Here is an 11,192-nt window from a genome sequence, read left to right on the forward strand (position 1 = left end):
TTTAACCTGCTGGCCTCTCCATGTCTTTGGGTGTTAGATGTAATATGTCTTTTGCCAGTGCAAAAAGGAATGACACAGACACAGAAATCAAGTCAAAACATGACAAAAGTCTACCAAATGCTGCATTCAGAAGTTTGATTCTATAAGAAAATAGCCTTTCTAAGGATCATACCTTTATGACAAAATTATTAAACTGGGCAGAATCATAGAAATATTTTGGCTGGAAGAGACCCTCAAGATCATTGAGTTCAATAGTTAACCTCACACTGCCAAGTCCACCACTAACCCATGTCCTAAGAACCTCATCTCCACGTCTGTTCAACCCTCCAGGGATGGTGACTCCAGCACTGCCCTGGGCAGCCTGTTCCAATGCCCCACAGCCCTTTGGAGAAGAAATTGTTCCCCAGATCCAACCTCAGTCTCCCCTGGCGCAACTTGAGGCCGTTTCCTCTGCTCCTGATGCTTGTTCTTGGGGAGCAGAGCCTGACCCCCCTGGCTCCAAGCTCCTTCCAGGCAGTTCAGAGATCAGAAGGTCTCCCCTCACCTCCTGTTCTCCTGATGAATCCCCCAGGTCCCTCAGCCGCTCCCATCACACCTGTGCTCCAGCCCCTCACCAGCTCCGTTCCCTTCTCTCAACTCGCTCCAGCACCTCAAGGCCTTTCTTGGCGTGAGGGGCCCAAAACTGACCCCAGGATTTGAGGTTTGGCCTCCCCAGCGCCCAGCACAGGGACAGATGCTGCCCTGGTCCTGCTGGTCACACCAGTGCTGGTACCAGCCAGGACGCTGGTGGCCACCTGGGCACACACTGGCTCACGTTCAGCCACTGTCACCAACACCCCCAGGTCCTTTTCCTCCAGGCATTTTCCATCCACTCTTCCCCAGCCTGCAGCATTCATGGGGTTGCTGTGACCCAAGTGCGAGACCCGGCACTGGGCCTTGTTGAACCTCAGACAACTGGCCTCAGCCCAACAATCCAGCCGGTCCAGATCCCTCTGTATGGCCTTCCCATCCTCCAGCAGATCAACACTCCCACCCAGCTTGGTGTTGTCTGCAAACTCACTGAGGGTGCACTCAAAGTTGTCCGGTATCCTGTGACCTCTTGCAAGACAGAGGTCAGTCAGGGTTACCTGAGTCCTCTCTTGGGAAAATCAATGCTTGGAAACAGATCTGTGCCCAGCTCCTGGAGAAAAGAGGAGAGGGTTGTCGGATCCAAAGACTACACAGCACCAATGGACTCGCACATCTGCAGCGTCAATGCCCATGGACATCACCCTCTCCACACGGCTCCAGCAGCTCCAAGGTGACCTGTCGGTCGGTCCCCAGTGTGAGCCCGGCTGTGTTCCTACCTGGTTGAAGTTGTCGAGGGCTTTGTGCAGGTTTGCATGCATCCCGGTCGGGGCCTCGCTGGTGATTTTGATGGAGTTCTCCAGGATGCCCTGGGGAATGATGTGGCTCTCAGGGGAGGGTGCCGGCTCCGCGCTGATGAAGACACGGAAATCCTGGTGGCTGCCCTCGCTGTGCTGCTCCAGCTTCTTCTCCAAGGAGCTCAGCCACTTGGCCACCAGGTGGATGTTCTGGAAGGGACAAAGGGGACAAAGCTTCATCAGTTCCCCTGCATTTCCACCTGTGCTGAGCAAGCACTGAATGTATCGAATGGCACCTGCCAAGGCTATGCCCTACAAGTTGGTACTTGCCCCACTAGTCCCTATGTGCCATTCACAGCCTCAAATATTTTGTCACATTAAGTACACTTGTAAATTCAAAATAATCAGTATAAACCACCAACAATGAAGGAAGCTGCTACTGGGTCATCTGGGTTCTTGGTGACGATGCTCACCTTGCTGTTACGGTAACGTACGGCTGACAAAGCAGAATTACTTCCGTGGATGTACCAAGCTCAAATGGAAACTTTTGTTCATTTTTAACAGAACACTGAGGACCCTCAGTATCAGTTACTGGGTAAACAAAAAGTCACACAGGTGGTTTTTCAAAGACCTTTAACATAAAATACTTATTTATTCATGCAACTAATTAAACACACTTGCGAAGAAACTAAGCAGTACTATGTGAAGGTGGTGAAATGAAAGAAGACTAGCTCAGTTTTTCAGCTGGAGTCCTACACAGTGCTGCAGTTTCCAGGCAAGAAAACAGCTATTGTTTTTTAATATTAGGAATGGGGCAGGTCACACACAGCAGGGATTCATGGGCTAAAATCACCCTCATTTGAAAGCTAGGTGTGTAATCCAAATTGACTGTGTTAATAGGCATTCTGGAAGGTGATTTATCCCATCCAAAGACAGAACAAAGCACTTGCTAAACTTAAATTAAAAGCAGCCGCCAAAAAGATAAACTGCTTGCAGGTGGCAAGGAAATTACATAAAGAAAACATATTAGGGGCTTAGAATGAAAATATATCACCTATAAAAAGCACCAGAAAAGAGCTCTCATGGTTAAATAGCACAGTAATGGGGACCATTAGGAGTAAAATGACATTCTTAGGAAAGTGGAAATTGCGTCCAAATGAGAAAAACACAAAACAGCACAAAATCCAGTCATGGTAAGGCCAAAAAAGGTTTTAAGAAGCAATATTCTGAAAACCATAAAAACTAATAATAAAGCCTTTTCCAGAAGCCAGAAACCTACCAGGGAGCCTATAAAACTGAAAGATGACCAAGGTGTACAGGGAGGAGGCAAGAACGGCAAGGCCACCGCTAAACAGCTCGTGTTTGCAGGAATAGTCACTGCAGAGGGAAATCTATTGCAGTTTGTGCCCATTGACTCCTGCTCTTTCACTTGGCAACACTATGAAGAGTGGGGCTCCCCCTGCCACGAGGTATTTAAACACACTGCTGAACCCCTCGGAGCCGTCACTCAGCTCTCTCAGCCTCTCCTCTTATGACACATGCTTCAATCCCTTAATTATTGGAAAGACTCTTAAACTGAAGCAGTAGATAAAGTTTTTTTCAGAAATATTAATAAACTAGTAATAATAATTTCCTAGGACTAGACAGTACCCACGCTAAAGAAACTTGGATATGGAAGCGCTGCATCACTCCTCAGGATGCACTAAGCAAACTGGCAGAGACTCTAATGAACCATGAACTATCACACGAAGAGCATGAGTAAGAGAAAACCAGGAATCCAAGATTTCCAATCCAAGAACTCAGGAAAAGCTCCTGTGCTTCCGTCTCCTTGCCCAGAACCTCTGCCACATTCTCTGCTGGTTGGTAACTCCAATATTCCCCTCTTCTTCACAAGACTCTGTGGGTTTGTCTTGATGCCCCGAGTCAAATAAATTGGTAGATGGTTCTGCCTCTGAGACAGCAGCTGTTTCAGAAACATGAGTCAAGAGAATTATTGTTCGGAGAAGCCATGGACACCTCACGCCTTCCACTTCTGCTGCTCAAAATCTGATTCACATGGCTGGGAACAACATTTCTTATTTAGAAGTGCATAAATTCAGTGTTCTTCCCTGAAAGGATGTGGGGTTGTGCTCGTGTTACACAGACAAAACAGAGTTTGGGGTGTGCGAGGAGACAAGGAGGAGATTCCTGAGCAAAGGAATCATGGTCTGGGGAAGCATTGCTTTGTTGTAAACAAGGACAGTGTGAAGAGCAGCAGACAAAATACAATTATGTCTGAGTGCTGATGCACCAGCGCTTGCCTGATGCATTTAGGATTTGAGAAGATGAGTATTACCCCTAGAGTCCAGGCAACCAACTCACTCTAAAAACACGAGTCCAATAATCACACACAGAATCGACTGGGTTGGAAAAGACCTCAGAGATCATCAAGTCCAACACTTGGTCCAACTCCAGTCCATTGACCAGATCATGGCACTAAGTGCCATGGCCAATCTCAGTTTAAAAACCTCCAGGGCCGGTGAGTCCAGCACCTCCCTGGGCAGCCATTCCAATGCTGACCACTCTCTCTGCACAGAATTGCTTTCTAATCTCCAGCCTAAATTTCCCCTGGCAGAGTTGAAGCCCATGCCCCCTTGTCCTATTGCTGACTGCCTGGGAGAAGAGCCCAACCCCCACCTGGCTAGAACTGCCCTTCAGGTGGTTCTAGAGAGTGCTGAGCTCACCTCTAAGCCTCCTCTGCTCCAGACTGAACAAGCCCAGCTCCCTCAGCCTCTCCCCATAGGTCTTGTGTTCAAGTTCCTTCCCCAGTCTTGTTGCTCTTCTCTGGACCCGCTCCAGCACTTCAATCTCTTTCCTGACCTGAGGGGCCCAGAACTGAACACAATACTCCAGGTGTGGCCTCCCCAGTGCAGAGCACAGGGGAAGGATCACTGCCCTTGTCCTGCTGACCACGCTCTTTTTGATACAGGACAGGACACCACTGGCCTTCTTGGCCACCTGGGCAAACTGTTGGCTCCTGTTGAGCTTCCTGTCAATTAGTACCCCCAGGTCCCTTTCTGCCTGACTGAATAAAGTAGGAGTGAACCAAAATCTGCAACCAAAGTGTTTCCAACAGCTACAGAGATTCAGTAACACGGGGAAAGAGCTAAACAAAATAGCAGAAGAAAAATTGTTCCTTAAGTATCAGTTTAATCATAGTCTACATACCTGACCTTGAGTATTTTCATCTTTAATTGGTAGTTTCTTCCTGTATCTGCCTTTGTGGTGTTAGATGGTTGAAAAGTAATTGCTTTCACTTGTGTTGACATGAGACCAATGATCATTATTTGTCAGTATCACTGCCCGCTAACAGCCAGCTTAGGGAATATTTCTAATCTAATGATAATTGAGTGCATTTATGTACTATCCTTTTGTGACAGAAGGGATGGAAAAGAGGAAAATATGCAGCAAATATAGGTTCATACTAAGAATTCATAACTTGATCAAACAAGTATCTCTGCAAAAAACATGCTGTGGAGGGGAGTCACAGGTTTGAAGAGAACTTTGCAAACTAATTATCAGCAGTCAGATAACACAGCTTGACAGAACATGACTAATGATAACATGTGTGGTTAATAATAATTGCATGATAAGTCAATTATCAGTAACGATGTAACACAGACAATGCTGCATTAACACCAATCACAGCTGAGCTGCACGTGGATTGAAGCACCACATCCCCTTGCCCGCTTTGAAACCTGCTTGCCACCGATTTCATGGGTCTCTTCTAGGTCTTGTTCGGGAGAACAAGGGGACAATCCAGCCTGTGCGCATTCCTTTGGCTCAGGGCTTCATGTGCTCCCAGTGCTATCTCCAAAACCACACTGCGCAGTTTACACCGCACCGGTTTTACGTCCTCGTTCCATGGGACTCCCTGAAGACACATTTACTCAGGACACCGCAAGGTGACTCAGTGCTTTATTACATTTTTTCTTAGCCAGATTTTGGAGTCTGTGGAAGAACTGTTGTGCAGGGGTACAAGAGAGCTCCCTGGCACCTCTGCTTTGACAGCGCATGTCTAGGTCTGTGCTGCAGGCAGAAATAGGCAATGGTCTCAAACTCATTACCTCGCTTTGTGAATGGAGGGTGGGGGCCAAATCCTGCTAAAGAGCAAACTGCTGAAAAGAAGGCAAAAAAAAGATATCTGAAACATCTTCCCTTGCATGCTGACCGTTACCACAGGACCGGGAGCAGGTACCGGAGGATGAGGGTCTGTGGCAAGAGCCAGGGTGCACATGAAGAAATGGGGGAGTACCGGAGGCTTCGCTTTGGAAATTCACATCCAAGCACCTCTGTGTGTTTGTACTTCACAAGGCAGAACATATATCACAGGGCGCGAGTGTTGCCATGGTAACCATCAGAAATAGCACCACATATATATAAACTGGCACACGCCCCACAATGCGCTCCCTCTGCTGACAGCGACTGCAGACCCTTCACATCTCTGACAGTGCCTTTACTTCACAGCTTGGCACAAATCACCTCCCAGAGCAATGAGAATTACTGGGTTTTATGGAGTCGCATTTTCTTGCGAGGTGCTCTCAGAAAATAGTCACTGCTTTTACAGCAAATCTGAAGCTGAGCTTTACAGTCCAGAGACAGCCCAACACTTTAATACTCACTGCAGTGTGCTGGGGTATGAAAAAGGACAGTGAGGAGGCACTGCCGAGTCTGTTCCCCTGGCCGTGCTCACTGTCAGTGGTAGCGAGAGGTTTCATCGCATGAGAAGATGCCACACACGCTCAGGAACAGCTCCATCCCTGCCATCATGGGGACACTACTGCAGGGCTCGCAGAGCAGACTGGATAAGCACAGACCCTACTGCCAATGCCTGCTCATACGTCTGAGAGACCGAGATATTCCTGAGCAATGAGCTTGCTGTTGCTCCATGCAGAGAGAGGCAACATCAGAGCTCTGGGAGCACCAGAGAAGTTTTCCCCTGTCCCTGGTATGTGCTTCCCCCTCGCTGAGAAATTACGGCAGCCAATCCACCAAAGGTGCCCCCCTTGGCAGGCAGTGGGGGCAGCATCCCATTCTCAAATTGCCTGGCCTCAAGTTGCACTAGGGGAGGTTGAGATTGGATCTTGGGGACAATTTCTTCACAAAAAGGGCTGTCGGGCATTGGAACAGGCTGCCCAGGGCAGTGCTGGAGTCACCATCCCTGGAGGGGTTGAACAGACACGGAGATGAAGTTCTCAGGACATGGGGCAGTGCCAGAGTTGGGTTATGGTTGGACTTGATGATCCTGAGGGTCTCTTCCAACCGAACGATTCTATGATTGTTTACCTGACAAGCACAGACATTGCCTCAGGATGGCAGCACAGATGATGGTGGGATATTGGCTCTTCTGAAGAAGTGCTTTGAAACCTTTTCTGCAATGGCAACTGCTGGTTTGGGTGTCTCTCTGGCCTCTTCTTTCTTTTGAGCCCACCCTTTGCTTGAACCCCGCAGTCCAAAGCTGAGATCTGGACCTCAGCCTAAACACAGCCATTAGTGGTATGGGAATCTGCTGGGATTTGCAAGGCCAGAGAGCAAATGAGCATGAACTACAGAAAATCTGGACTAACCTGAGCTCCCCAAAGTTTTAAAGACAATGTTGGAGCTTATGTTATAAAACTTCATAAGACAGAAAGATATAAAGGTAGCTAGTGATCAGCGGGTGAAATGCACAGCAAAGGACAGTTGCTTGACTGATCTCAAGAAATCAAGGGAGATAAACTTTATTTTCAGGACTCCATTATATTTGTGTTTTAACCCCAAATATGTCCTGAGACAGAGGTTTCCAGAGCAGTTCTACAATAAAACAGGGACTGCAGTAGTTACAAAGGTACAGAAAGCCCAGCAGAAACTTGATTCCATCCCAGATCAATATTTGGGTTACTTTCTGGTCTTTAAGTGGACTTGCAATTGGAAAATCTTGGGAATGGCTGTTGTGACACAAGGTGGGACGGAAAACAGCTGTCTGAAATCCAATGCCTTTCTCCATCAGAGAATTTGTCCAAAAATCATGAAGGAGAACTGGAGGCAGAGTGGGTATTTCTCCTTTTATATACAACCAGGAATGAAAAGATACTGTAGCCGGAAGGAAAAATAGTCTCTTTACTGAAGTAAGGCTTAGTGCCAAACACTTATGTGTGCCTTGAATGGACAATATATCTCATACAGGACAATATATCCCTATTTCTTGTAGCTAGGACTAGTTGTGAAGCCCATGGAAAAAGACTCCATTGTATTTATGATGCAGCGAGAAGGGCTCTGCCGATGTCTGAATCTCATACAGTTTTGCTCTAGGAGCTCCCTGTTACTCCATTTAGTACATGAACCTGACTCAGTGAAGCAACAACCTATGAAAATGGAAATATGCTCAAGAATTAAATTAACTTGATCACAAAGGGAGGGAAGTGACATTTTGGCTAATGGATGAAGACTACAAATAAACTGGGAATATCTGATGTCTGAACTTTTCCCTGCATTAGTTCATTCAGACATGCATCTGCAAACATGCAAACAAATGTCACTGTTTCCTTGCTATTAGGCTGATAAACATCATCTGGTGATTGTGATGGTCACTGTCTTAGTAAAAAGCTTTAAGGTAGGCCCAGAGAGGGAAACCAAGCAGACACAGTTAATGTCAGAGCTTAGTGCTCCCTGATGTGCAAAGCTCTTTCTTCCCTACACAAGGGAGAGCACACGCATCAGAGGAATGGTGTTCATAGCTAACTTGGCAGTGGGAAAGCAGAGATTACAGAACCAATGAGGCTGTAGACATGTCTGGGGATCATCTATTCCAAACCCTCTGCTCAAAGCTGGGTCTGGCAGAGCAGGTTGCCCAGGACCTTGCTCAGCGAGGTTTTGGATATCTCTGAGGATGGAGACTCCATAAACTCTCTGGGCAACTTCTTCCAGTGTTTGACCACCTGCCACAGTAAAAGATAGTATTTACATTTAAATGGAATTTCCTGTATTTCAAGTTGTCCCCATTGCCCCTTGTCCTGTCACTAGGCACCACTGAGAAGAGTCTAGTCTTTGCTCCCTGCTATCAAGTCATCTCTTCTTGAGGCTGAACACTCCCAACACTGGACCCAGCAAGCCAGATGTGTCTCACCAGAGCTGAGCAGTCAGGACCAGTGACCTGATCTGCCAGCAATGTTCACACTAACATGGCCCAGGACACTGGTGACCTCCCTTGCTGCAAGGGCACACTGCTGGTCATGTTCAGCTTGTTGTGCACTGGGACTCACAGTCTTCTTCCTGCAAAGTTGATTTCCAAGCAGTTGGTCTCCAGAGTAAATGGCTGCAATGGGGTTATTCCTCTCCAGGTGCGGGACTTGACTTTTCTACCTATTGCATACCATGAGGTTCCTGCCGGACTCATTCTTCAGCTTGTCCACGTCCCTCTGAAAGGCGGGACATCCATCTAATTTATACATCACTTCTCAGCACTTTTACATTATCTGAAAACTTGCTGAGTGTGCACTCTGTCCCATCATCCAGGTCGTTAACAGAGGTGTTTGACAGGATAGGACCCAGTACCAACCCCTGGGGTGCACCACTAGTGAAAGGCCTCCAGCCGGACTTCATGCTGATGACCATAGAATCATAGAACCATTTCAGTTGGAAGAGATCCTCAGGATCATTGAGTCCAACCATAACCTGACTCCAGCACTAACCCATGTCCCTAAGAACCTTGTCTCAACGCCTTTGATCTCTCAATATCAATGAGCTTTTCCAGATTGCCTTTATTTCCAGGACTGTATCCCACAGGATTCTTCCAAGCAGATTCCTGAAATGGCCAAAGTCTTTATTCTTTTCCCACCTTGCCTACCGTTTGCATGATCTCCCATGAATTCCCGCACTGGTATTACCTATTTTTGTTCAGTTAAAGCAGCAGACACTGTGATGTGAAGTACCTACAAACTCAGGATGGCAGGAAGGACAGGAAATAAGACACAACCTCCAGGCCAAGACCCCATCCATAGATCTACTAAATGTCCTCTTAAGAACAGTTAAGGCTTCACCACCACAGCTCAGACAGCCAGAGGACATCCCAATTCCAGCTCATACCTGCTGTTTCATTGCAGGAATGTCTCTTACCTGGAGCAGCTCTATCTCTTTGCTATTAGTCCTGAGCACATGACCTTGAGCTGTTCTAATAATGTCACCCCATTTCAGCCACTCCAGACCTACAGGCTGCTGCAGTCTTCCTGTAACACATTTTGATCTTCCCTATCAACAACACCCCTTTTAATACTGTGTCAGTGCAAATTCATTAACAAATACTCATTTTTTTAAGCCAAGGTCACATCTTAAGCAAGACTGTCCCTCAGCAGTTCTGCTAGCAACATTCAACTCCTTGTACCTTCCCTAATTCATTCCTGCGTGGGACCATCTCTGCAGCTCTACTACAGTCCAAGTCAACTAGAGCTGCTGTATTTCCTCTAAAACTACAGTTACATCACAGTACAAAGTATAAAATAGACCCCATCCATCTTTAGCAAATTCTTATTACATTTGATATGGTTACCTACAATTCTTTACTTATTTTGTCCTTCAAAGTTTGTTCTGAAACTTTGCATACTGTTGAGTTGTGACTAATTTGTTTGCTCCAATAATTCCTCACTATTTTAAACACAGATGATAAAGAATCTGCTAATTGGTAGTCAGATGGCATCCTCTTGATTTGACAGATTCATTACCAAGACTTGCAATGGACTTGCAGTTTCTTCTACCAGAGTTTTAATATTCTGGGATACAGATTATCTGGCTCTCCATGTTAAGCACATCATGCTCTTTGATCTGATCTTCCCATTTTCCACAAATCTTTTCAAGAGATGTTCGGTTTTGTGGGTGTTTCAAGCAGCCAGCCCTCAAGGACAGCACATCTCACAGCCCTGCAACAGAACCGGCACTGAGACTCTCACAGAAAAAGTATTCCAGGAAGGGACCAGGGAATCACAATGAGCAACTTGGGAAGACACTGGCACTGGAGTGACACTGGCAGCAGGATTAATCTTCCAGCACAGCTGCACGGTGGAAGATGAGAGATTATTGAACTATGTGTGTGAACTTTCACACAAGGTGGGAAGGTCTTCATCATAGGAAGCTTCCATCCAGCAGCAGCTGCAGGGAGCAGAGCCCTGCTGGACCCTCAGACTGTCTCAAGTTGTGGTATCTGGCTGCTCCCTACCTCCTACAGAACTTGCCTAGAGTAACAAGCTGGCAATTAGCGCCATCTCCACGTTAAAATTGAATTCTACTCCTTCAAATGAATGGGAGGCTATGGAGAAGGTGATGCCCGGTGTCTGTGTGAAACTTCATATGTGTGCAACACCAAGCTCCTGCCATCCCGTCCCAGGATAACACCCTAGTTTGGACCAATTCTCCATCAATCCAGCCCCAAAGAGACAGCTGGGGAGGTGAGCAACACCGAGAAGCCAATAGAAGTCCCAAGAGGTGACCAGCAGGTCAAGGGAGGTTGTTCCGCCACCTCTGTTCTCTTCTCGTGAGGCCCCATCTGAGTTGCGTGTCCAGTTCTGGGTCCCCAGTTTAAGGAGGACAAGGAATTACAGGAGAGAGCCCAGCGGAGGGACACAGAGACGCTGAGAGGTCTAGAGGCTGAACTCGTTATCAAATGGATTTTTGTGGAGCTAACCAACACAGCAGAAAAAAACCCTTCACTTTGCATTACCGAATGGAATATCTCTCAAAAAGCTCCATATTCTCTTCTTGACCGTCTCAAAGGCAGAGGCCAGCATTGCAGCCATCTGTATTAAAAGCTCTCGAAAAACC

General features: G+C 46.9%; 1 protein-coding gene across 19 annotated transcripts in view; it reads right to left on the bottom strand.

Annotated features, from left to right (window-relative positions):
- Positions 1-11,192, bottom strand: part of LOC136109470 (dynein axonemal heavy chain 9-like) — a 194,874-nt gene that overhangs the window by 23,557 nt on the left and 160,125 nt on the right. For all 19 annotated transcript variants that reach the window (XM_071816733.1, XM_071816735.1, XM_071816739.1 and 16 more), the window contains one exon: positions 1,347-1,574. In XM_071816733.1, the coding sequence (XP_071672834.1) occupies positions 1,347-1,574 (228 nt within the window). The remainder of the gene's footprint in view (positions 1-1,346; positions 1,575-11,192) is intronic.

The sequence above is a fragment of the Patagioenas fasciata genome, chromosome 18, assembly GCF_037038585.1.
Source record: "Patagioenas fasciata isolate bPatFas1 chromosome 18, bPatFas1.hap1, whole genome shotgun sequence".
Classification (NCBI taxonomy): Eukaryota; Metazoa; Chordata; class Aves; order Columbiformes; family Columbidae; genus Patagioenas; species Patagioenas fasciata.